The 26,380-nt window shown below is 37.9% G+C and overlaps 1 protein-coding gene across 4 annotated transcripts in view; it reads right to left on the bottom strand.

Moving 5' to 3' along the window:
* HTT (huntingtin) overlaps positions 1 to 26,380 on the bottom strand; it is an 83,720-nt gene that overhangs the window by 10,285 nt on the left and 47,055 nt on the right. For all 4 annotated transcript variants that reach the window (XR_013956321.1, XM_080611955.1, XM_080611956.1 and 1 more), the window contains 23 exons: positions 25,994 to 26,116; positions 25,230 to 25,468; positions 24,789 to 24,931; positions 21,987 to 22,194; positions 20,468 to 20,609; positions 19,137 to 19,316; positions 17,513 to 17,689; positions 17,188 to 17,264; positions 15,984 to 16,122; positions 12,363 to 12,485; positions 11,290 to 11,503; positions 10,946 to 11,091; positions 10,318 to 10,495; positions 9,934 to 10,029; positions 8,917 to 9,104; positions 7,534 to 7,660; positions 5,778 to 5,878; positions 4,970 to 5,124; positions 4,458 to 4,597; positions 4,213 to 4,295; positions 2,515 to 2,645; positions 2,192 to 2,321; positions 1,282 to 1,437 (listed from right to left, as the gene is read on the bottom strand). Coding sequence is in view for 3 of the 4 variants with exons in the window: in XM_080611955.1 (XP_080468081.1) it covers positions 1,282 to 1,437; positions 2,192 to 2,321; positions 2,515 to 2,645; positions 4,213 to 4,295; positions 4,458 to 4,597; positions 4,970 to 5,124; positions 5,778 to 5,878; positions 7,534 to 7,660; positions 8,917 to 9,104; positions 9,934 to 10,029; positions 10,318 to 10,495; positions 10,946 to 11,091; positions 11,290 to 11,503; positions 12,363 to 12,485; positions 15,984 to 16,122; positions 17,188 to 17,264; positions 17,513 to 17,689; positions 19,137 to 19,316; positions 20,468 to 20,609; positions 21,987 to 22,194; positions 24,789 to 24,931; positions 25,230 to 25,468; positions 25,994 to 26,116 (3,396 nt within the window). In the remaining variant the exon portion in view is untranslated. The remainder of the gene's footprint in view (positions 1 to 1,281; positions 1,438 to 2,191; positions 2,322 to 2,514; positions 2,646 to 4,212; positions 4,296 to 4,457; positions 4,598 to 4,969; positions 5,125 to 5,777; positions 5,879 to 7,533; positions 7,661 to 8,916; positions 9,105 to 9,933; positions 10,030 to 10,317; positions 10,496 to 10,945; positions 11,092 to 11,289; positions 11,504 to 12,362; positions 12,486 to 15,983; positions 16,123 to 17,187; positions 17,265 to 17,512; positions 17,690 to 19,136; positions 19,317 to 20,467; positions 20,610 to 21,986; positions 22,195 to 24,788; positions 24,932 to 25,229; positions 25,469 to 25,993; positions 26,117 to 26,380) is intronic.

Genomic DNA, 26,380 nt, shown 5'->3' with positions numbered 1-26,380 from the left:
CACTGGTTCAATACTGGTAGTTTGTCTCATTTACAAATGCTTGGAACAAATTAAAGAGCAGAAAACATGGGATGAACCAGAGCCTGGCTCAAAGTACTTTTAATCAAATGTTATAATATAATCAGGTCTTTCAGCTAACCATAAAGGATGCTTCTGTCTGAAACTGACCAGTAGATGCCTACAGTCTGTGTCCAAAAGAATACTTTACCATACACTAAACACAAAATACAGTTTTCCTTTAGTTGTCCTCCAAGACCACTGGCACTCAGACCTACACATCTTTCTCTCCACCACTCCAATAATCTGGATGAGGGGATCGAGTGCACCCTCAGTAAGTTTTGCAGACATCAGGTTGAGCAGAGTGTAGATCTGCTTTAGGGTAGGAAGGCTATACAGAGGGATCTATACAGGTTTGATCAATGGTCTGAGTCCCACTGTATGAGGTTCAATAAAGCAAAGTGATGGGTCCTGCATTTGGGCCACAGCAACTTCATGCAGTGCTACAGGCTTAGGGAAGAGTGGCTGGAAAGCTACTCAGCAGAAAAGGACCTGGGGGTGCTGACTGATGGAGCTGAACATGAGCCAGCTTGTGCCCAGGCAGCCAAGAAGGTCAACAGCATCCTGGCCTGCATCAGCAATGGTGTGGCCAGCAGGGCAGCAGTGATCATCCACCTGTACTGGGCACTGGTGAGGTCACAACTTGAATCCTGCGTTCAGTTCTGGGCCGCTCACTAAAAGAGAGACATTTTGGTGCTGGAGCGGGTCCAGAGAAGGGCAACAGTGCTGGCGAAGGGTCTGTAGCACAAGTGTGATGAGAGTGTCTGGGGAAACTGGAGTTGTTTAACCTGGAGAAAAGTAGGCTCAGGAGAGGCCTTATAGCTGTCTCATGAGATTACAGTAGCACAAATCCAGCAATAGCTGTCTTTTTTTCCCCCACAGTCCTCATTCCTGGCCTGAAATGTAACAAACAAGTCTAAGGCAAAGGTAACACTCAACTGAATAAGATTAACCAAAAAGCACATTAAATTAAGTTCAAACCTCAAAAACCCCAAACCAAACAACCTTTCTGTTTGGATACGGGGCAACTGGAGATCATGTCTGCAACCTCAGAAAGCCCAGAACACACATCCTATTACTTCTTACAGCTATGCAGATCAGCTGACGGATTTTCTTGGACACTAACCACTCTCACCAAGTACATCAGATTTTGCAACAGAAGCTAAAGATGAGCTAACCCAGACACTCAAGAGTTCGCAATCAACTTCCATGAGAATTTCATACCATTCCAAGAACAGCAGCAGCTTTGCAAGTGGCTGGTATCAAATACTGTACAAGAATCTCATCTTCCGATGGATGCACCTTTCGCAATTCTGTCAATGTTGTATACATCATCTCAAACTGATTCCTCTCCGTAAATAAGTCTGATACTGCCAGAAGCTGTACACAAATTAAAATTGAACACAAAAAAGCCCATTAGCAGACAGCCAAAAGTTGTCTTTCTGTTCTAATTGTCAGGAAACCGATCAATCTGTGAAATGTGTAAACATTAACTCAAGCATCTGGAGTAACTACAGTTGTCCAGAACTAATTCCACCATCCACCTCAGGTAACAGTTACCTCCAGAAGGTCTTTATTTTCCAAAAGGTTTACAAAACCAAATCCACTAGGTTAAGTAATTCTGGAAAATTAATGTGCACTACCATTTACAATATACCAAACCACCCCAAAACACCCTCTTGCAAGGAGAGTTTCATTGTAGCTCTTTTATGACAGTGAATGATGGCTATCAAGACACATTCCACACCTGCGTTCTTTAGTTTTGCTTCTACACTTCATTAACTTAATTCTCTGATACATTGTTGTCTCATCTTCATTTTCTTACAAAGAGATAGGATAAGCAAAATCCTGAAACCTACTTTCAGCAATTAGTCAAGTAAAATACCAACTATCAAGTAGCAATGTTTGTAATCTAGTAGCAGAATATGCAATCTAGAATGCTTATACAGGTTTAAATCAGTATAATGTTACACTGATCAACTGCTCAAGTTATACGTGTACTGCCCATATAATAGCACTGACAAGAAAAATCAGTCTTTCCCATATATCAAAACATGCTTTACAAATGCTGCTTAGCTCTGAGTATTTGGTAACAAGTACTCAGTTGTGACTCTGAATAGTAGTTTAGACTTACTGATCGTACTACTTCGCTAATCAAGATGACAGGCGTTCTCTTGCTAGGGTTTGATGGCAATATCCACTGACTATACAGTTCAAGCAAGAACTGAGAACAAGAATGTATATCAACACCAGCCCGGTGTTTCCTGCAAGGCACAATAAGCAAATGTTAAAATGGCTATTCTTAAGCACTGGTAAAATACTTGATTTGAAATAGTACAGTTATTTGCCAATTTATACAGTTATTTATCTGATTTATAAACCCACTTTCTTGCAGTGAACATGAAGAGATAAAAGCTTATTGGTAAGTCAAAGGAGAGACAAGAAAAAATAACACACCTGGTATTAATAGGAGAAGTTGGTGGTGAGGAAGGAACAGGTATGTCATTTTCATCTTCTTCATCCTCACCCCACTCTTCTTCTCTCAAAGGAGTGATACTATTTCCTAACCATATAGAGTGTATAGAGACCTTGCAATACAAAACAAAACAAACAATAAAATAAAAACAGAAAAGAAGCAAAACACCCTCACAGATTAGAAAAAAAAAAATATCTTAGAAGCCAAATATTTAAATGAGAGGCAACACAGACTCAAACAACATTTACATGAACTGCACATCACTTATTCTTTTATTTATACTTTTATCAATGCTTTAATTTAACCCAGTTTCAACTGTACGGCACAGCAAAAATAGCAGCACCATATGCTTAGCTCAGCGATACAGGCGACGCTGAAAGCAACATTGGCTAACCTGTAAGCATGCACTAACAATGTATATGCATCATCCTACACCAACATACCAGATCTAAGATCTAAAGCAAAGAATAATATTTTACTATTCGTATTAAGCAAGAAAACAATTCAGAAAGAATTGCAATGACTGCAGTTCAATAAAAAACACATTCCTAACTCTTCTCAAACCATAACTCAGCATATCTGATTGCAATATAACCTTTCTTCTGAAACCAGACAAGTCTAAGATGTCAAGTCTTTTGACTCAGGTTAGATAAACAATTGTCTACAAACAAGAAAACTGCTTGGTGGTTAAGTTATTAAGATAAATAAAATTAAGGTTTCAGAACAGTAAGACCTGCTGATGGCATTTCATAAATGATCTATGTGAAGATTCCAGAACAAGATCAGTGCTTCCTATGTTACAATGCAGATATTACTTTTCGCTCTAAAGTTACTTATCTTACAAAGCTTAAGACTTCTTTTTAAGACAGAAATTCATCCTTACATAGAATTCTTTTTCATGTTCAGCAAAAATATACATTTATTTATTTTTCAAGCAGGATGCCTAATGCCTAATATTGTTACAGAGATTAGATTTTGTAAATAACACGCAAGGTCTGTAAACCTGCAGATACTGAACGTTCAAGCCACTTAGAATCTCAAGAAGAACATACAGACACCTAGAGACAGACAAGTGTTTGTTTGGTCTTCCCTATGCAAAAGATTCCTCAAAAAATGTCACCAGAGTTTAGTATTTAAGGGGTTTTTTTTCCACTAATACATACTATTCAAATAGCAAAACAAATACTACATTTAAAACTAATGTGTAACTTTATGCGAGACTAATTTTTCAAGGAGATAAATAACCGGATAAGGACTGTTTTTTCTAATTCACTGTATGTAGTGCCACTTTTCCAACTAACATCACCCAGTGAAACTTACATCTCCACACTGGATTTAAAATAACATTGCTTATTTTAAGTCCAGTGATTTTCATTTCCTAAGGACTACTGCAAGCATGCAGTAGCAGATTAAAATCTAATAGCTAGTAGAAGCTAAGACTACACTTGAACACACAAGGTTGAGAAGTATAACTCAATAGCTGGCTCACAAGTAGGCCTCAGACACACAAGCAAAAATTCCATGAGAGGTAGGACAACTGGGTGACTCTTCTCAGCCAGCTATAACCTTCCCTGCATCTCTGAGAGCTGTTAGCTTACATCTGAGGTTAAGCAATGCCTTCTAATTTTTACAAACTGGTAGAAATGTAAAAAAAGTTCAAAGTTAAGGTTTTAGCAAACCTGTCCCAGTTTATAATCCATATCTCCTATTTCCCGTTCAGTATTGATCTGCAGTAAGAGTTTTTCATGGCTGATAAGAGCACCTATAACAAAACAGAAGACAAGTTTTTAAAACATGCACAGAAAAGTAGATACGAAAATAGCTTCAATTCCTGCAAACTGGATTTCAAATGAATTCCTGAGAATATCTTCTCTAGTTTTTAAATCTAAAAAGTCACTCATCCCTCCCCACCCCCAGCACTTACCTGTAGTAGCAGGAGAAAGTGATGGAACAGGGTCCCAAGCTTGGTATAAGTGATGTGTAGCAATATTATCTCTCTTAGATACCATTGCTTGTATTTCTTGTTCAACAATTCCCCTGATTACACTTAGCTTCCTCCCAAACCTGAAAGCCCAACAGAAAACAATTTAAGCAGATTTCCCCTTCAACATTTTTTGTGCAAGTCTAACTAGTTTACCTGACAACGTTATGTGTCTATGCTTATATTCATTATCAGGAATGCTAAAACAGAGAAATGTTGAGAAATACATTCTGCACACTGTACAAGATACTGTCTTTTTCAGATACTGTCTTTCAGCTCAACAGGTTTGTGATGCTAAGTCCACTTAAATTCTATGCAAACAGATCCATCTGTATGCATTCTTACTTAGAAAATACAGTCTATACGTATTTTTGCTACAGCTAGACTAAGCAATTATAATTATGTATTAATCACAAGTATAGTTTTTATGCATTTTAGAGCAAGAAAAAAAATACCTTGTGTCCAGAGCTTTTAAAGCTTTGTTGCGGGGCTGCTGTTCCAAACAGCTAACTGCTGGATTGCCTGCAATAGGTATTGTCATTGCACTCAACACCAAGGAAGTTATGGCTTGTACTGCAAGAACATTAATTTGGGTCCTCTCCGTATCTTCCTGTAAAATGAAGTTACTGTAATTTGAACTGTAAATAGAATCCTGAAAGCTCTGAATATCAGTTTGCCACTTTTCACTACATTATCATTAATAAGCCTGACATCTAGACTTCTTTCCATCCAGAAATCTGACATAAGCAATGCACACAAAGCACTTTAACCGTAGCAGCAAGACATCCTCTCATCTCATCAGCCATTCTGTATGCATCCTCTCTTATCCCAACAGCATTAAAAACTCGAGATGTCCATTTTGTTCCTTCAAAGTGTTTAGTCTCTTTCTTTGCATCAACGCATTAACTCCCTGTTGAAACAAGGCATCAAATAAGACCAGATCTGAACCAGAAACTTTTCAGAGAAGGAGTTCCTATTGTGCCTAAAGCCAAACATCTAATAAACCAAACTTTGAACTGTGTGCATGTTGAGTGACATACCAATATAAAGTTGAAACAGCTTGACTAATATTTCTCCATACTGGTTACACACAAAAGCTTTAACCCAGAAGACAGATGTGTCTGAACTCACAGTGATATGAAGACAGGGAAATAGAAAACGGAAATAATTCCTTGATTTTAGTCACTACTTTTCTACTGTACAGGTTTATTAAAAAAAACAGTTTTCTTACTTTAAGTAAAATTTAAGTAAAAATGATATTACCTCCTGTTGGTTCTCCTCTTGGTCCATTACTATAGGCTGAGTTACAAGCACACCAAGCAAAGTAGCCCAAGTCTCTTCAAACTGAGTACGGCTGATCCATCCTATGGAAACACTCAGAGATAGCCATTTATGTCTTAATACAAACACAAGCATAGAATAGCATTAAAAAATTGGCACGTAATTTCCACAGATTTAATTTCACACCATTTTCTATTGGATTACTCATTTTTCTACAATCGCTACGGTTTAAATTTAAACTAACAATATAAAAAGGACATGGAACTGTTGGAACAAGTCCAGAGGAGGGCCATGAGGATGATGAGGGGACTGGACCACCTCCCGTACGAAAACAGGCTGAGAAAGTTGGGTCTGTTCAGCCTGGAGACCTCATAGCAGCCTTTCAGTGTCTGAAGGGGGCCTATAAGGATGCTGGGGAGGGACTCTTCATTAGGGACTGTGGTGATAGGACAAGTGGTAATGGGTTAAAACTTAAACCGGGAAAGTTTAGATTGGATATAAGGAAGAAGTTCTTTACTGTAAGGGTGGTGAGGCACTGGAATGGGTTGCCCAAGGAAGCTGTGAATGCTCCATCCCTGGTGGTGTTCAAGGCCAGGTTGGATGAGGCCTTGGGTGACATGGTTTAGTGTGAGGTGTCCCTGCCCATGGCGGGGGGGTTGGAACTGGATGATCTTAAGGTCCTTTCCAACCCTAACTATTCTATGATTCTATGTTCTATTTTAGAAAGTGACGACCCTTATAGACAGATTCTGCACATTATTAAAGTGGTCCTGTTGGGGTTGTTTCTTACATACATTTCAATATTTTGTCCAACTTTTAAAGCACTGAGAACTATCAGGTTCTTACAACACAAAATCATCCAGAATATGGGCTAATGTCACAGGAAAGAAAGTTGTGGAGAATTCCATAATAATCCAAGAAATCTTCATGCCCTAAAAGCAAAATGACTGAACTGCCTAAAAAACTAGACAGTTAAAATTCAAGCACTTCTCATATAGTTTTTCCACACAGATTTTTACCTACAGAAGACTGCAAAGAATTTCTGAACACCCTACAGTTTATACAAATGATACTTAAAGAAGCAAAAATAGAATGTCATCTTGGGCATTACAGTGATCAAACAGAAATCAGTGCTGCACCCCAAGTCAGTCAACCTGTGGACAGGGGAAGGGGGCAAAAAACTAATCAAGCAAGCAAAAAACCCAAAACAACCACTAACAACAACAAAATCCATAAGCATATAGAAAAATTGATGCATTATCCTTTACAGTCTCGTCTGCTGACAAAGAATTGAACTCTTAAGCCCTATGGCTCTCATTCAGTAAACCTTGACATATCCAGCAGCTTTCAAGAAACAGCATCTCATTTAAAATACTGAGTGGCATTAAATTCTGTTTAAATAATATGCATGAATAAAGGAAAGGAGGGGAAGCAAAATATTCTCAACCATACTGTCAAGTGTACCCTCCAGAAAACAAGTGGCCATACTGTAAAACAGCATGCTGAAATCATCTTCCCGAGTTGGAACAGGGTTTGGCTTTATAATTTATGACTTTTTGCTCTGCATTGAGCAGAACGTAAGAATTACTGCAGCACAATTACTAAGCTGCTCTGAAATATTATTTCTCTTCCACATAAGCAACAAAAGTAAACAAACAGTACCAGATTCTGTTATTCAGTAGCTTCACAACACAGGTAAATGCCCAGTAACAGCCAATTGTATGCAATTTGTACATACCAAGTGTATTAATGCGATAGATGAACTCCTTAAAGATTTCTTTTTCCTGAAGAAATTCTACTGGGATTTCAGGAAAAACTGTGCCAAAGTCACCTGCAGGCTTTGGTGACCAGCCTAATTTCCAGACCTAAAGAAACAGAAATTCAGTCTACTTATCTAAAGCAGAAACACTATTGACATGACAGCTATAAATACATATGTGCCATTTAGAAGTGATGAGATATGAGTAAATAAAGTAATTCTCCAAGTAAAAAAACATCTCAGAGAAAGATTAAATGTCTAACACAGCTAGTACACATTTTATACTGTTTTCCTAGGGTGTTGTTGGGTCTTAAATTAATTGCATATTTCTCTCAATTATTCAGTTCTATTGTCCAAGTTTGGATATGAAAGCGAGTAAATTCTAAACTGAAATATACAGCAACAAGTAAATTCTAAGCTGAAGTATGACAGGAACGTAAGTGTCAGGTGACTCCTTGATTGTGCAGAATTCATGCTGAAAACATAATTCAGGGAAAAGAGTTCACACACTATTTATGCCTGAAAAAAAGCACACAGATACATCCAAGAAGGGGCAATAAAGTCCCAATCATGAAAATTAGTATTTTTATAATATCCCCCAAAAACACAGTGCAGAGAAACAGAGAAAGGCCAAAGAAATGGCCTTGCACACACCAGGAAACCCCCTTTTGCTCAACCTCATAAGCATCTAGAAATGATTCTGTTCATGGTTTTGAAGTTTATCAAAACAAGGTCATTTCACAGTACTAACAACGTATAGAAGTAATCATGAGATATTCTTGAATCCATGTTACACTGACCAAAAAGAAAAAGTTGAAATATGTTGTCCAAGATGAGTTAGGAAAGAACAGTACTGTATAACCCAAAAGTACTTGCATGGCATACCATGGTACGGCACACCATAGTATCGCACCACATACAAATATCTGAGTGAGTTCAGATACTGCTTCAGACACTTCAGCACCATTGCATCATTGCATGATAAAAAATGAATCTGTCAATTCATGTGGCATAAAGAAAGTAGCAGTGTAGATTTTGCACTCTTTCCAGGGTAAGCAATCCCACTGAGAAGAAGGAAATATTAGCCCAAGGTCACTGCTTGCTCTTCCTTTCTTAAACTACCACCTGGATGTTCCTTCACATAAGAATGCAAGGAGTGACAACACTCCTTTCCAAAGTGAACTCCTATGATATCTTTACAATGTTTCGTTACTCAGAGTTTAAGATGACAAATTGGCCAATTAAACTAACTAAAGGTTGAAGTCCTACTGATGTAAAACTTAAGATGCAGCACTGTGTGTGCTTTTCAAGAAGTTATTGAACAACTTCTAAATTCCTGAAAACAAAGCATAATGAACATACCAAAGGAGGTACTCTTGTGTAACTGTTCACTAGAGGCAGCCTTGCTAAACTGATGATGATGTTCTTGAGGACAGGAGTAAGGAATGCTGGGATACTGCTGTTTCGTTTGTGTCCCAGTGCCAGGACAGTCTGTAAACACTCCACCATCTCAGCTACCATTTCACAAGCTGCAGTAATGTGTTTGGTTTCTTTGTTGGGAGAAAAAGAAATCTGTTTTATGATTCTTTCAAAAGACACATAATTAAAAAATATACAGAAAACCAGAAAATGCTTAATGACTTCAGTATGTCGACTAAAAAGGACAAAACCACAATAACAATGCATACAAAGAAATATTCTACAGTATTCCAGCCAGTTGAACAGTATATTGCTACCACCCTCACAGCAACAGTTTGCTTGTTTGACAGTCTCAGTGCTGGAGATCACTGGTGCCTGAGATCTGCCAGCAAAGCAGCTGACTCGCTAACCCCAGCAAGAGCAGGCCGCACTGAACAGAGCACTTGTGAGAATTTAAAGTGACCAAACTCATCTTTTTTTTGATATGACAGTCTCATAGCTAGCTGTATGCTAAATTTCACAGGTAATTTCTGTAGATGAATGTGGTATCTTACTGCACCAGTACAGCTGGATTCCATACTCATGGACTACACTTGACCTTCACCTCAACATACTACTCCCATACTGCAGAAGGGCAGATAATGAATCTGCCATTCTTCAGAAGTAGGACTGTTAATATTTCCTTTCCTATACAAAAATAATCACACATTAAAAAGTGTGCAGCATGGCTGCACAGACAGCAGACCTCCCTCACCCCCAAGAAAAATCAGCAGTAATGTTTAACTTTTAAGAAAAAAACAACTGTACCTGTTAAAAATACGTCAGCCTATAGTTAATAAACATCAAATAAAAATAAGGTCTTAGAGGAAATCTTGTTGAAAAAATAGTAATAGAAGCAGCATCTACAAGTATTTCCACAGTAAAAGTTTAAGGCAAAAGTGAAATTCACCATTTACTTACTCTGTGCGTTTGAATCAACTTCACCATCACTTAAGCCTTTTGAAGTATTCTTCTTTCTTTCAGGACTAAGAAGTTGATTGCCAGGTTCAACAGCAACTAAATTAGACAAAAATATTGAAAAGATACAGCCATTACATCTCTCATATTCCCTTTTTCTCCTCAAAGCCACGTAAGAGTCAAGAATTTAACATCTCCAAGGCATCTGCCAAGTTCAAAAGTAAACACAAAGTTTTAAATGAGAAATTAAAAGTAGTAAAAATAAATCTGACAACAAAATAATTAAAAAAGGACTCAGAAGCAATATTCCAGGCATCTGGAATTTCATCAATGATGACTTATGATTTATTAAGAAAATTTTCTCATAGCTGTTAAAATAGTACTCACCTGCTTCTATGATAAATCTAATGCAATTAATTAAGGAGCAAGCATACGTCACATTTGCTGCAGAAGCCAACAAATTCCAGAGGTTAAGCTGTTGTAATGTCAGACAGCAACAATCCAGAGCAGCCTGAAGATCTACACTTAATGGAATCTGGTCATGCATTAAACGCCATGATAGTGCCTGGGCAAAAATAAAAATTTCCCATTAATAGCAAATTGTCATAAGAGAAAAACTTACAACTAAAGGTGTCTGCTGGTGGCTTTTTACTCAACAATATGTAGAGTTTTATTAGCAAGTTGAACTGATTTGTTTTCCTGAGAGAACAGAATTTCTTTTAAGTATCAAAAAAAAAAAATGATGAGCATTATACACTGTTTATTCAGTCTCCCACAGATCAGTGTAGGGCCACTCTTCCAAATGCCAAGATCATCCCATCAGTCACATCAACTTCTTGTCAACAGCTACCCTTGTCCCATAAGTCCATCTGATTTACTAGCACTAGAAGAAACTTCTACACTTAAGACATGAAAGTTGCCCAGATCAAAAGTTACTTAATGGTGACCAGTGTAAATCAAAGTTGTTCAAGCTCCCAATGTTTCATGACATCTTAATTATGCTCTAGTTTCTTACCTCTACTGACATCACTGCGAATTTCAGGATATCATCCTCTTTGTCAGGAGGAACACGGAGACCAGCTGGTAGTTTTGACAGTAACAACAAATACTGAGCCAGTGCACGACAAAGTGTCATCATAGACTGATACATCACCTCATCTCCTATAAAATAAGACTGGGTGAAATCTAGCAGTTTGAATTTTTTCCCCTCAATAAATATTTTTCAGACTTATTTCCTAAGCACTTTTAAGCAGGTATCTTGATTTTTTTAAAAATAGTAAGTTCATGTATTCACAAGACATCTGTAAAGTACCTTTGCAGAGGAGAGAATAAACTTAAAAAGACCGTTATTTCTATTACCAAAGATATCGCTTAGTTTTTTCCAGTAGGCTGATGGCTCAGTTGGCAATAGTGGTTGAAAAACCTGGTGATTGGCTGGAAGGTTTTGTACAGTGGTAGACACATGATCCAGAGTTACCCTCCGAGCTGTTTCAAAGAAGCTGCTCTTTTGGTCTCTTGAGATTTCATTCATGCCAACGCTTAAACAAGGTGCCAACAAGCTTAGATTGAATTCCTGAAGTCAAATAGTAAATAAAAAGTAAAGAAATCGCTTTTAAAGAGAAGTATCCAACAGTACTATCTTGGCATACTAATATGGTGGTAAATTAACAGTTTATTAATTAACTTGTTATTATGACCTCTGCTCTAATGTGGTGTAACAATTCCATAATTAAGCTCATATTTGTTCTACATTTAAATTCCAAACACTACTGTTCTGGAAAGAAAACTTTAATGCTTATTCCAATTTTTAATTTAGTTTAATTTTATTTAAAGTATGTGAATAAGCTTAAAGATGACCTATATAAAAGAATCTTCCAAGTAGTAAGTTTTCAAACAAATAACGCTTCTAAACAGTTTCCCATTATTATTTCTGTAAACCAGTAGCAAGTGTAACACAGAGAATCTGAACTAAATAAATTACTAGAAAACAAAGTAATAATGCAAGCTGTCCTTTACACCAGATTACTATCTGTGGCCTGTTACCTGCATATTGCAAGTCATCTAGCACAGATATGTAAAAGGTTACAGAACCATCTGTTCTTGTAAGAGACTGTATGGCAAAATGAAATTATATAAAATGGTAGAACTGGATGTTTGTGATTGTAATACACAAACTAACTTTCACTTCCACTCCATACACCCAACGTGTGCTACTAGAAAGCTACTATGAGCAGCACTGCTAGACACAAAAAGTAAAACATATCTACTATTTTAGTTTCCAAAATGAAGTGAAATTCAAGAACTGAACTACTGGTATTAGATACATTGGAAGTGTTTACATTTAAGAACATAATCTATTAATATTATCAATTAAGAACATTAAAAAATAATTACATCCTCTTCATCTGTGTTTCATCTGATAAATAAATTACCTTGGTGGTCATGAAGGAGTTCAGATCAGGCTCGGGAATCCTATTTACCAGTTCTGCACCTTCTAGTAGTGCCGAATCAGACTTGACGCAACACTGTGACCTCACCAGTGACACATACCAGTCCTTCAATAGTTAAAGAAAGAAATTTATTACATATTTGTTTTCAGAAAACAGTAACAGTTTATAGCGGCAGGGGGAGAACTGCTCATTGGCACTGAATCATGGTCCATTTAAGAGACCACTAGGCCACATTAATGTCAAAGACATTTGAATTTTTTCCCCTCAATAAATATTTTTCAGACTTATTTCCTAAGCACTTTTATGCAGGTATCTTGATTTTCTTAAAAATAGTAAGTTCATGTATTCACAAGACATCTGTCATTAATGTCAAAGACATTAATGAACAGACAATTGGCAAATGGACCATCTTAAACTAGACTGATGGATGTTCACTGGCAAGTGGTCTATTTCCATAAGAGTCTGGACAGAAAACAACAAAAAAATAAGCTTAACATATAGCACAGGTGTATGCATTAGGATCCTAAAGTTCAGGAGACTACCTAGAAAAAAACCTGAAATACTCCATAGTCACACAAACATACCAGTAACAGCAAAGCATCCAATACTATAACCAAGAAAAAGTACTCAGATTCAAATAGATGTTATCTTTGTCTGCTCATATATCCTTAAACACTCATTGAAATAAAGGAAGACCATCACACATCACTGCAAATTTACTCCTAAAATTATTAGTGATGACTGTACAGGAACTGGTAATTAGTTAACTGATTTAACTAAGGAATATAAAGAGGCTCAGTTACCAGTTTTCTGTGGTTTCCTTCTCATAACCCTGAATTTGGTGATGTGAATTACAGTGCAGCTATGCCTACTGGAGATTAAGAAGCATCTGGACAATGCTCTCAGTTACACCTTCCAATCTGAGGTATTTATGGTTTTACGGCCTATGTAGGGGTTGCATAGGAAGCATACAAAACCTACTTCCTTCGTGCAGAATTTACAGCTACAGAGGAAGGAGATTTTTTTTTTGTTAATTTGAGGGAAAAGTTATATACATTTCCTATTACTGTGTATCACAGCAGAACATGAAGGAATGAAAAGGAGAAATAATCTGTGCCATGGGACAACCCAAAAAAAAAGGAAGATACAGGCCCCACAAAAGAGAGAAGCAGTTAAGTAGTCATAACTGTTCTCTGGAAGTAATTTAAAGCTGAGAAGTGGAAACTGAGAAGTAATGCTTAATATCTAAGGGACAACCAACAGTTTTGAGCAAATTAATAAAATCTATCACTGCAGCAAACACCAAGGGTATACCTGCGTGGCTAAATAAGGAACTGCTGGGTATGCTCAAGTGGAAGAGCAGAGTTTACAGGTCATGGAAGGAGGGGCTGGCCACTCGGGAGGAATATAAGGCTGCTGCTAGAGGATGTAGGAAGGCAGCTAGGATGGCTGAGGCCTCCTTAGAATTAAATCTGGCCAGAGGGGTCAAGGACAACAGAAAGAGCTTTTTCAAATACATGGCTGATAAAACTAACACCAGAGGCAAGGTTGGCCCACTGGTGAACGGGATGGGTGCCCTGGTGACAGAAGATACAGAGATGGCAGAGTTATTGAATGCCTTCTTTGTCTCAGTCTACTCTGCCGGAGGCAGTCCTGAAGAGCCCTGTACTCCTGAGACCTCAGATGAAGTCAGGTCACTGGAGCAGTTTGCCTTAGTCGACGAGGAATGGGTTAGGGACCAGTTGAGCAATCTGGACATCCATAAATCCATGGGTCCAGATGGGATGCACCCGCGGGTGCTGAGGGAACTGGCGGAAGTCATTGCTAGGCCACTCTCCATCATCTTTACCAAGTCTTGGGAAACGGGAGAGGTGCCCGAGGACTGGAGGAAAGCAAATGTCACTCCAGTCTTCAAAAAGGGCAAGAAGGAGGACCCGGGTAACTATAGACCGGTCAGCCTCACCTCCATCCCTGGGAAAGTGATGGAACACCTTATCCTTGATGCCATCTTAAGGCATGTCAAGGATAAGAGGGTTATGAGGGGCCGTCAACATGGCTTTACCAAGGGGAAGTCATGCTTGACCAACCTCATAGCCTTTTATGAGGAAATAACACGGTGGATGGATGATGGCAGAGCGGTGGACGTGGTCTACCTTGACTTCAGCAAAGCATTTGACACAGTCTCCCACAGCATCCTCATAGCTAAATTGAGGAAGTGTGGCCTGGATGATCAGGTAGTGAGGTGGCCTGCAAACTGGCTGAAGGACAGAAGCCAGAGAGTTGTAGTCTATGGGGCGGAGTCCAGTTGGAGGCCTGTATCTAGTGGAGTGCCTCAAGGGTCAGTATTGGGACCAGTATTATTTAATATATTCATCAATGATTTAGATGAGGGAATTGAGTGTACTATCAGCAAGTTTGCTGATGACACTAAACTGGGAGGAGTGGCTGACACACCAGAAGGCTGTGCTGCCATCCAGCGGGACCTGGACAGGCTGGAGAGTTGGGCAGGGAGAAACTTGATGAAATATAACAAGGGAAAGTGTAGAGTCCTGCATCTGGGCAGGAACAACCCCAGGTTCCAATATAGGTTGGGGAACGACCTGTTAGAGAGTAGTGTAGGGAAGAGGGACCTGGGGGTCCTAGTGGATGGCAGGATGACCATGAGCCAACACTGTGCCCTTGTGGCCAAGAAGGCCAATGGCATCCTGGGGTGTATTAGAAGGGGGGTGGTCAGTAGGTCGAGAGAGGTCCTCCTTCCCCTCTACTCTGCCCTGGTGAGACCGCATCTGGAATATTGTGTCCAGTTCTGGGCCCCTCAGTTCAAGAAGGACAGGGACCTGCTGGAGAGAGTCCAGCGCAGGGCGACTAAGATGATTAAGGGAGTGGAGCATCTCCCTTATGAGGAAAGGCTGAGGGAGCTGAGTCTCTATAGTTTGGAGAAGAGGAGACTGCGGGGGGACCTTATTCGTGTATATAAATATATAAAGGGGGAGTGTCACGAGGATGGAGCCAGGCTCTTCTCAGTGGCAAACAATGATAGGACAAGGGGTAATGGGTATAAACTGGAACACAAGAGGTTCCACTTAAACTTGAGAAGAAACTTCTTCTCAGTGAGGGTGACAGAACACTGGAATAGGCTGCCCAGGGAAGTTGTGGAGTCTCCTTCTCTGGAGACATTCAAAACCCGCCTGGACACATTCCTATGTAACCTTATCTAGGTGTTCCTGCTCCGGCAGGGGGATTGGACTAGATGATCTTTTGAGGTCCCTTCCAATCTCTAACATACTGTGATACTGTGATACATCAGTCTCTAATGAACCTTATATAAATCTTTCCATCAAAATTATACAAAGAAACAAGATTTGATAGTTTTTTCACAGCACTGTCAACATAAACATCTATGCATGTGCTAATTATTCATCTTAAGTTCAACAGTCAGCCAAAACATATGAAACCATTCACTGATCTATATTTGGGATTCATTGACAATTCTGAGAACATTAACTGCACAGTAAAAATAAGCTGTATTTAAGTATTTTGCAATTAGTAAAGCTTGTTTACAGCCAAGGCACTTATAGCCAGTCTTTCTAAACATAACCTTACTTTGTCAAGAATTACATTCTCTAAAGCTGGTTGGTCTTCTCCATCTAGTGGGTGTGAGGTAACCAGAGGTGAAGGACTAGTTGTGCCTGGTGCTACCATAAGACGAAACCTATCCAAGAGTGAGTAAAGCCTTTGGTGTCTGAAAATAGAAGAACACATCAGCAGAGAGCTAACTTACTCAGTTTTGTAAATCATTTAAAATTAGAAAGATATCCAGTGAGCCAATTCTAATTCTAGTAGAGAAAAGCAGCAGGACCTTAAGTTCTTTGTTGGATATGTGCCGTCATATGATGCAGAACTACATCATATGACACCTATCAGTAGCGAAGAAATAAACTCAGTATCATCAGCTACGAAGACTTAATTTAGATTTAAAGTTTGTACATGCTTAAGCATAAAATGCAAACTGAGGTTTTCATTATTGCAGTAAATCTTTTTAACAAGTAAGAAGAATAAAAGGTAGTGTTGACTGAAGACAAATATGTTCTAAGACCTATCAAACAAGAACCCTCTAAAACTAAACTAAGTAATGTTAGCTAAGAATGCACATTACTTTCAATCTACCGCAGTCTTCAACTTCAGATTCTTTCCCTTTACTTCTTTGTTATTTTAGGCAACAGATATTAACGTCAAACAGCAATGATATCAAGAGGAATAAGAATAAATAAAGTTTTTTCCAACAGTAAATGAAGCTTTTAAAAACAATGGAATTTGCTCCTTTTTGTAACAGCAGTTTAAACAGCTGGGAGACTGAACAGTTAAAACCTTTAACACAGTTGTATGGAAAAAAAAATCAAAATAAGCAAATAAAAAGTCCAGCCCACCCAGCTTGGACAAAAATTCTGCAAAAGTCTGAGGAAAATATAAGTTGTTTTCAGTAATGTATTTTTTTCCTCAAGGAACTGTACTTTCTTAAAAGTTAAATATTGACTGGGATGTAGAAAGACCACCTGATGCCTTCAACCCTTTAGCTTGGGTTTACTTTTGAAGTATACTGCAAATTCAACTCAGCCAAACACAACTATCCTTGTACCAAAACATGCCTATATCTCATGAGAGATTTTACTCCTGTTTTACCTCCAAAAAGGACCCATTATTTTATATTTAAGACGACACCCAAATGTAGGAAAAAAAGAAGAGTTAACACAATTAGTAGTAGAATATTTCTTAGTCTGGCATTTTAACACATATTGATATTACTTACCTTGTTGCTAATCCACTGTTTTGAAGGTATTCCTGAATTCTATCCAGTTCTTCAACTGGTAACTGAGTAATGCTGTTCTATAGGAAAGAGTCACAAGAATTATATACAGAAATAAGTAAAATATCACAGGTTCCTTGAACAGATTTCAAAAACGATGAAGGCAGATGAAGGGAAACCTGTATTCATGTACCTATATATTAAAAAAATTTCCTCTCCAATGAAATCACTTAAACATCATCATTTTTGATGTACCTTGAATCATTACACTTGCTTATATTTCTAGCACTGCCCAATCTTATTTACAAATTCATATGTTTATCTTTACCTGTAAAGTTGCAGCCAAAAGCATTTCTACCCGACGGCAAGCCAGTGTGTCAACCATGCGAGCAAGCACACGGAATGGAGTACACAGAAGCTTATCAACATACAATGTTAAGACAGCCCCAGACTGGCTGAGATGTATTCCCTCTAAGCACTGTAAAGTCTTCTTCAGAGTTGTGGGCTAGATGTTGAAACAAAACAAAACCGAAAAACAGACATAAGGAAGCAATCAATTGCAATACAAAGACTAAAGGGGAAGGCATTTTGAAAAAACCATAGAAGACAACTAGCTGATCAATATAATCTTCTAGATAAGAATAGGTTTGAGTTACTGGGTTATTCAATGTGAACACTAAGTTGTTTGATATTTAACTGCAAAAGCTCACTCTTCCAAAGAGTAAGCAAAACATAGGGAGCAAAACTTTTAGGGAAAAAAGCTAGAGAGACTTAAGTGGAATTGGAGAAACCCTCAAGAACAGTGAGCAGCTTGAACTCTTGCTGGAAGAATACAGGAACGTGAGCATAGTGAAGACAAGAGATAGTACAGAAATCCAGATAAGCACTACGGATTTTTTGAGCACATGGTTAAATCATAAGAACAACAACACAATAGCTGCTCAGGATTCAAAGGGGGTACAAAGATTTATTTTTTTAAATATGAGCACCAATTCAGCACCAGGAATGCCAAGGGACAGAGACAAGCTAGTCTGACTAGTGGAACCAACCATGGTTTAGAGCAGACTGTAAATATCAGCTATTTTAATATCTTACTGACTTTTCTGGTATCACCAAACATTTCATAGAATCACTAAACCTTCCATGCAAACACATTTAGTTTAGCTCATTCTACCAGTTCTCAGACACTGAACCTCAGATTTGTCTTACCTAACTTTAAAGTGTTTCACTCTCATGCCTAAAGCGCTAATGTAGTTGCACTAGATTTGCACAGACAATTGGAAGAGACAGGAAACATCACCAGGCTACTCAGGGTATGTTATAGCATCTCCCACCATTAGCTTTAGAGGAAGTCCAGCAAATAACATTTCCCACGCAGTGAGTTCCAAAGATTAAGAGGGATGCATACAACCTTACACCCCTATAAAGCCTTGTCCACTTTTAATTTAAAGACTAAAATAAGCACCAGAAACAATATTGCATTTCTGAAGCAGTATTTCCCTCACCAAGAGGCTATGACTTGTGGGGCAGATCAATGGGGAAGGAATGAGCTTGCAAACCATTTTTATGTTGTTAGGGCCTATGAAGGTGGGCTGGTTCCTGTCCTGCATCTGTAGTTAGTAGTTTGTTACTTATGCCTTACAAGGCACTGAAATCAAACATTAAAGTTACAGTTTTAATTTACCCTTTATTAAGTGGGGGTAATACCCAGGAAAGAAAGTCAGCTTAATCAACTCTAGTTGAAATCATAGATTTGATGTATGGAACATACCTGATGCTAAGGTTGCTAGCATATTACAAGGTTTGAGGTTGGCATTTTTAACGAGATAACTTTAAAAATAAATTTGGAAGTTGATAAATGACCCAGAAATGCCAGGATTTGCATACTTATCAGTTAAACATATTCTAAATATAAGTCACTCTATTTTTTAAAGGTAAAGAGTTAAACTTACAGCTGCAAGATTCTCACACCGTGATTGAATGGCCTGGATGAAGAGACCACTGGCTGCTGAATTCCTGTGAACAGCACTAATAAAGTCTTGTACTGGAGGCTCATGGGATAGATTAATCAAGTCTTGAACATGATTCACAATAAGCCAGGTCAAGTGTTCTGAATCATGTAGGTTTTGACACTAAAGGGGAAAAAATTAAAATCTGATTCCAGTAATACCCATATTAAGCATTTAATTACTAAAAAGTTTTATCAGATACAGCATAAATTTTTTTCATATATAATTCTGATGGCTATTCTAAAATATTGATATCATAGAATGGTTTGGGTTGGAAGGGGCCTTAAAGATTTGGACTTGATGATTTTACAAGGTCTTTTCCAACCTAGATGATTCTATGACCACCTAGTCTCAGCTCTCTGCTATGGGCGGGAACACCTTTCACAAGACTAGGATGCTCAAAGCCCCGTCCAACCTGGCCATCATTATTTTTACATGACAATTTTCCCAAATGCTTTTGATCTTGTTGCAAATTAAGCAACTCATAATGAATGTGTAAATTTAGGTTTCAGACACTAAAAATTTAGGTTAGGAAAGTGAATTGAGAAGGTCAATTCAAAGATGCTTCTTTTAATGAAATGCTGTTTGCAATAAACACATGCACACACAGAGTCATGTTGTAAAATGTGATATCTGTTTAGGCTTCATTTTAGACTTCTTATTACTACTGGCTTTAAACACAATATGAATAATTTCTGGAAAGTAAATCCAAAGAGACCTGTTGATAATTAATATTAAACCTATGGAGGTGATCTGTATATCAACAAGCAGCGCAATGCAACATGAAAAGATATGTAGAACTAACCAGGTGATGCTGACACCCAGTTAAGAGTTTTTTGGAGGGGTTTTGAGCTACCTGTAGTCTGACTTTGGTGACTGATCATCCGTTAGTACCTGAAGTGCTTTTTCAGTGTCAGTATAAAACCCCTCCTCTTAAGGTATAGGCAGAAACTTCTTGTCTCCTAGACACTGCTACAGATGCTGGGAAGTCCAACACTACTTAGTGTACTCCCAGCATTTTCCAACTAAGCAATAATACCCAACAGATAATTCTATTACCTACCAGGTATCCTTTATAACCCAAAAGTATTCTCAGTTTAGAATAGAAATAAAATGCCAGTCATTACTTAGCTTACAGAATGTTTCACAAGTCTTTATTTTTCACTAGTAAACAAGACAGATGCACTTAATGCATGCACATCAGCAATAAAAGACTGTCAGCACGATAAAATAACTCAAAATTGTAAGTATGAAATTCATAATTCAAAACTTACAACATAGTCACAGAAAAGAATGAGTGCTCCTCTTCTCACTATCTCTCGGTTGCACATGCCACGTTTAGATTCTGAATCTGATTCATCACTGTCTCCAGATATCTGAGGGCTAAGCAATTTAGTAGTAGAAAGACTGTGTCTCCTGAAAGAAGCACATTATATTTTGTTACTATTTTATGACTACACTTTATTACTGTGGCTATTGAAACCTTATCAATCAAATTGCTTGGAATATCCTACCAATGTCCTTTCATAGTATTTATTTTCTTACAAACTTCATTCAAACATGATACTGCTTTGAAGTAGACACTTTGCTTTCCATCAGCCTTTTACTTCCTAACAACTGTAGTATCACTTTTTGTCCTGTGTTTATTACTGCCTTGGACAGTGTGAAGAACACCTGAAGAACTAAACAAGTTATTTAAAAGAAAAACATGTGTTATTGCATCCCTGGAAAGATGACAGAACCTAACACTGTATTTTCCTCTCAAGCCAAACCAGCACTCTTAAGAACTTAGTCCTTAGTGTCAGATTGACGGTGATGTCCAAGCCAGAAAAAAATAGAGGCAATATTGGTAAATCAAAGAAGATAACTGCAATAAATAGAACAATAGCCATTTTAGTTGTCTTGCTTTTGCTCATAAGCCTGGTAATTCCATGTTTCCTCAAATTAGAATAATATTGTTTCATATCATGAGGTTGAACTGAGGCAAAAATGTCACATTTGGGCAAGCACTGATTCACTCGCTGTAGAGCATGACCAGGCCTCCTTAACATTCACTGCACAAGCATCAGAAATGTCTCTCCAGTCAGCTGTTAATCTCCCTCTACAGTTAACACAGAGGGACACCTACCCACGTAGGGCTGTTTTTAACCCCAGAGGACAAATCATTCCAATGCCTGACAGATGAACTAACTTCAGACCAAGGGAACACTTTCTTTAAAGCATATCTCCACATTCCAGACAACTAAGTGAGGTTACTACCATGCTTGATGCTAATGAATCAGGATGGTGATGGTGCTGATACTATATTTTGATAGAATTGAGAACAGACCCACAGAGAACAGATATAACTATAGCTATAGTTATACTGATTAGATTGTATTTTCATAAACACAACAGTGTCTATCATCTGCACTGGCTGGTTATTTGCTAGAAGGTGAAATACAAAGTCTCCACTGAAATATGAAATACTGAATATTTTGCTATAGTTATTTCCACAATTTTAATTAAAGTAGTACTCAGATGACATTTTCTTGCCTTAAAAGTAGAGAAATTACCTAGCAGGTTTTTTGAGTACAACCGAGTGCAGAACACATTTCCTTATTTGGAAAGACATACTGATATTGGAACAGACAATATGTATAGATGTAAAGTAAATGCAGATCTATTTCAGAATCCAAATAGTACTATTCAACAGGCTGGCAGGGTTAGCAATAAAATCTTAAGACTGTTTTTACATAATTTTAGCAAATATGAGACACACTACTACTACTAGGGATCAAAATCAAATCTTACTTTGGGGTTTGATGCACTTCTGACCACCAGTTGTAGTTGGTATAATTGACAAGCAGCAGGATTTGACACCAGAGGAGAACTAAAGAAGGATGTGTGGGAATCATGGACTGGACAAGGTCACTCAAACTTTCAAGAGTATAGAAGCTACCATCAGATCCATCTCCTGTAAAAAGTCTGGTGGCTGCAGCTGTAATTCTTCTAAACATTCCTGAAAACAATAAAAGCATGTTAGAGTAACTGTGCTCTAGTCTGTGTTTTGAAGTTCTAAAATTATTCAGAGTAACCTGCAAATAGAAATCTTGTTTCATAAGCCACTATCATTCCTGGAAGAAATGCATATCCTAAGTGGTTTTACAAACCTAAGCCAAGTCATGGAGTTTGCCCAAGAGCAGTGTGTAAACCAGTGATGACCAGCTTCCAGACTCAATAAATAATGCTTTACATAGACTAGAATTGTAATGAAGCTTCTCATCTTTTCTTCTGTCATATACCAAAAAGTTTCTTGGTACATGAAAGCATTTACCAAATTTTAAATTACTGGTCATAGACCAGGGCTTCTGGGTTGGTTTTTTTTGTTTTGTTTATAAAGTAAAACATAGAAGTTCTAATTAAGAACCATCCTGTAACTCCTATGCTATATGCTGAGGAAGATCACTTACACGTATCCAACTTCAGCTGACGGCTTCCCAAATACATTTAACTGAAACTAAACTGATACCCTTTCTATCCAATTTCTAAAGTGAAAACAGTAAATGCTTTCAAGTGGGGAAAGTCACTGCCCTGCACACTGAATATTCAGCACAAAAGCTGAATTTTGCTTTCTGACTTGCTGATTTTGTATTCATTTGCCAAAAGTAAGGGTGGGAAAAAGGAAAATGGACAAACTTAAAGCTGTCTAAAGACACAGAACCTTTGAGTTTCTATGAAAAGATGAGATCAGAGGGAAAAAAGGTTTATTCAGAACCAGCTAGAAAGCAAGAACTAATCAGAATAATGAAGAACTGCAGTGTTGTTTGCTTGCCTTGCCAGATATACAGAAGAATGAAGCTGTAAATTCCACGGCCATGTGGACCAGTTTAAGCTGCCCCCAGGACTGGTAAATATGCTATGTAAATAGCAAAGAATGGGAAAAATAACTAAGTCTCAAAACTCGGGTTCCACTTACTAGCTTACCAGTGCTATCACCAGTTTCCTGCAACTGCAGTAATAGCATCATCTACTGACTGTCTACAGTCATGAAAGCCGCTGTAGGCTCATCTTTTCTTTCTAAGCCTTTTATTTCTACTAACTTCAAAGCAGCACATTGAAAATCTTAATTTCTAGTCTGGTAGCTTCTGTAGTTGAATACATAGGAATCAGCAATGTTCACATTTTGAGAAAACTATAATGGGCAAGAAGACAAAACATCCAAGTAGAATAGGGTTTATGACACTATTTATAAGCAGAGCTTAATCAGTGTTCCCAGACACAAGTTGCTATAAACTGCACTTGTAGTTAGGAGATTACAACTTAAAAAGAAACAAATTAGAGGTTTTAACTGAAAACAAGTACTAAAAAGCCAAGCACTTAGTTAACCATAAGCCTAAACCTTAAAAAAAAAAAAAAAAAAAATGCTGCCCAGGTGTCTGAACAACTTTCCTTCTACTCTGTCACACTACTACATCATTAGTAGTACTTGGAGTTGATTTGGATCTTACATGAAATTCATTTCTAGAGATCATGCAAGACACGTATGCCAGTGCTCTGCATGAGTATTTGCATATTTCATTTTAATTTTGCATGAAAATTTACACATAGCTCCTGGGAAGACTCACTGTACAGCTTGGAAGCCAGTTGCTAGAGCAGAATTAGCTGAGTCTTTCTTTTCCATTATCCCAGCTCCCACTGTGGAAGAACCCACTTCCCCACTTTCAATCACCAGCTTCATTCTCTGATTTCACTGGTCTAAAGAAAACCTCATCCACCACAGCTGCCACAACACAATTCAACTGGTTTCCTGTTCACTTTTCTACCTGCTACCATTACTGAAGACTACAAGGAGTAAAGCTACTGGAAGTTAGATCAAGGCAATGCAGAAGCTTTGAGCTTTTATAGAGAACCCAAGACATTTCTAACAGAACCTTCTTTTAAGTTTACACCTATGATACTTATGTTTGCAAAAAGCAGCTGGTAGCAATGACAGGAACAGAGCTAAGGGGTTTTTCCTCCCCTCAAGAAAGGGCTTTATAACTGAACTCTATAGGAAGATCTTAAAAGAAATCAGAAGTTTTTGGGATACAATAGAACACAGAATCATGTTTAAATGTCCAACAACAGTATTCTGTATGCACCTTTTAATTATTTCCATCTGCTATGTAGTGAGGTACTGTAACTCCCATTTTACAGACTATGGAATGCAGAGTCCCTTGTCCCATATCTGCAAGGAAGTCTGTGAAGAACCAGGGACTTGTGCCAAGACCTTTTAAATTGCAGCCAACTACTGTAATCCAATACTGTTGGATTTCAGCTGCAGGCTGAAAATCAGAAGGCAAAAAGGACAAGTCACAGAAAAGAAAGAATTACAAAATTAGGAAAGTAGGTTAAAAGGAGAGATGAAAGTCACTAGTTACATTTGGTCCGTATATAAGATGTGAAAAATGTGCCCCACACACACAAGCACAAAGTTTGCGAGGTTCTCTATACTGAGTAGGGTAGAGTGTCTTCAGCACCACATACACCTCCTCACATTCAACAATTGTCTCAGAACTGAAAACCCACTCTGCCACTGCACGTTACAACAAAAGGAAATGCTTAAAGTGTTACCTGATTTGAAGATATGTATTAAGCACATAAGCAGTGTGCCCAGCTCCTGGCAGTAGAAAGTATGTTGCTGCTCATTCATGTCCACTTTCAATTGTTTAGTAACAATATCTTCCAGTAGAATGCCAACCAGTTGTAATAAAAACCTTGAAAAAGCATGTGTACAATCAACAGAAAAACTATCAATGCAACATCCTTCAGAATGAGGTTTGTCCATGAAACTCAGTCTTTGTCTACTCATCCTAAATAGGATGCTAAATTAAACGCTACAGAACAGGCTGACCTCAACCAAATATGATGCTCTAAGTATGAAGAGATGATCACAAGCATTTCAATAATTACATATTTGATCTGGGTTATTATTGTGATATAAACAATCACAATTAATACTGCGATTTCTCAGAAACCTTAATCTTTCACTTAGTTAGTCAAAAGACAACATACCTAGAAAATGTCTCTTCAGGCAGATATTTAGCCTGTTTAACCTCAGTGCGATCCTCTGGTGCGGATATGTTATTTTCTCCATGTCTCAGTCTGTTGATTGTTTGACATGAAATCAAATATGGTGAGAAGGAAAGCTCTTGTATACGGGAGAGAACAATGTCTTCTGTTGACTGTGAAATCAGAACTCTAAGAATGGCCAAAATTCCAGAAATCCATAGCTGGACAGTGCTCACTGATGCCTAACACAAACACAAAAATGCAGAAGACAGTTAATTTTTTAAATACATTCTGTGTGGTGTTGTTTAACTTCAAAAGTATTCAATTTCATCAACTGTTGTATAAAATCAGATACTTTCGAGAATGGAGCAAGCACCTTTATGTTCAGGTCTTCCAAAATGCTATTCTTGTGATAACTGTCAAGCTCACACTCACTCTGTTAAACAATCTCTCAACTACAGAAACAGTACTAATACTTGAATGAGAAAAAATGAGACTTAACTGTGGAACTGTATTCTAGATTTTTCTGCAACAGTATGTTTCTCTACATTCCTAACAATCAAAATAGAAAATGAAGCAAAATAATCCATAAGCAGAACATTCCTGTATGAAGTATTCCCAGCTGGTAAACTGTATTAGTTCTAACCAATTATTTCCTAAAATCTGCTGCTAGTACTTTAACACCATGTTGCAAATTAGGAAACACATGCTTTATGGTTTTGTATGGAAGACATTAGATTCTATCTTCTCTGGAATGAACTGCTTACCATTGTTTTAGGAGTAATGAACATACTCCTTAAAAGCATGTCCACAGGGCGAAGGGATGAAGGAGCCAAAATTTCAAACAAAGTGTTCAATACTCCCAGAGCATCATGAGAGTCTATATGCATCTGTTAAAGAAAAACACAAAACTAATTTGTAACTATCCACTTAAGGTAAGTGCAACACAACATTTCTATGACATCCTGTGCGTAAGGAAGCTGTCCTTTAAAGTACAAAATTCAGAGCAACCAAAAGCTATGAAAGGTAAAGCTATGAAAGCCTACTCTCCCCAACCATGAGATGTCCTCATGGGAATGGGCATCTGCCATCATGTAGTAAAGAGCATTAAAGGCACAATTTCACTAATTTTACTTTTTATCCTTGAAGTAAGT

Source organism: Psittacula echo (assembly GCF_963264785.1).
Source record: "Psittacula echo genome assembly, chromosome: 1".
Lineage (NCBI taxonomy): Eukaryota > Metazoa > Chordata > Aves > Psittaciformes > Psittacidae > Psittacula > Psittacula echo.
Note: the sequence above shows the minus strand (reverse complement) of the source record. Positions and strands in the feature narration are given on the sequence as shown.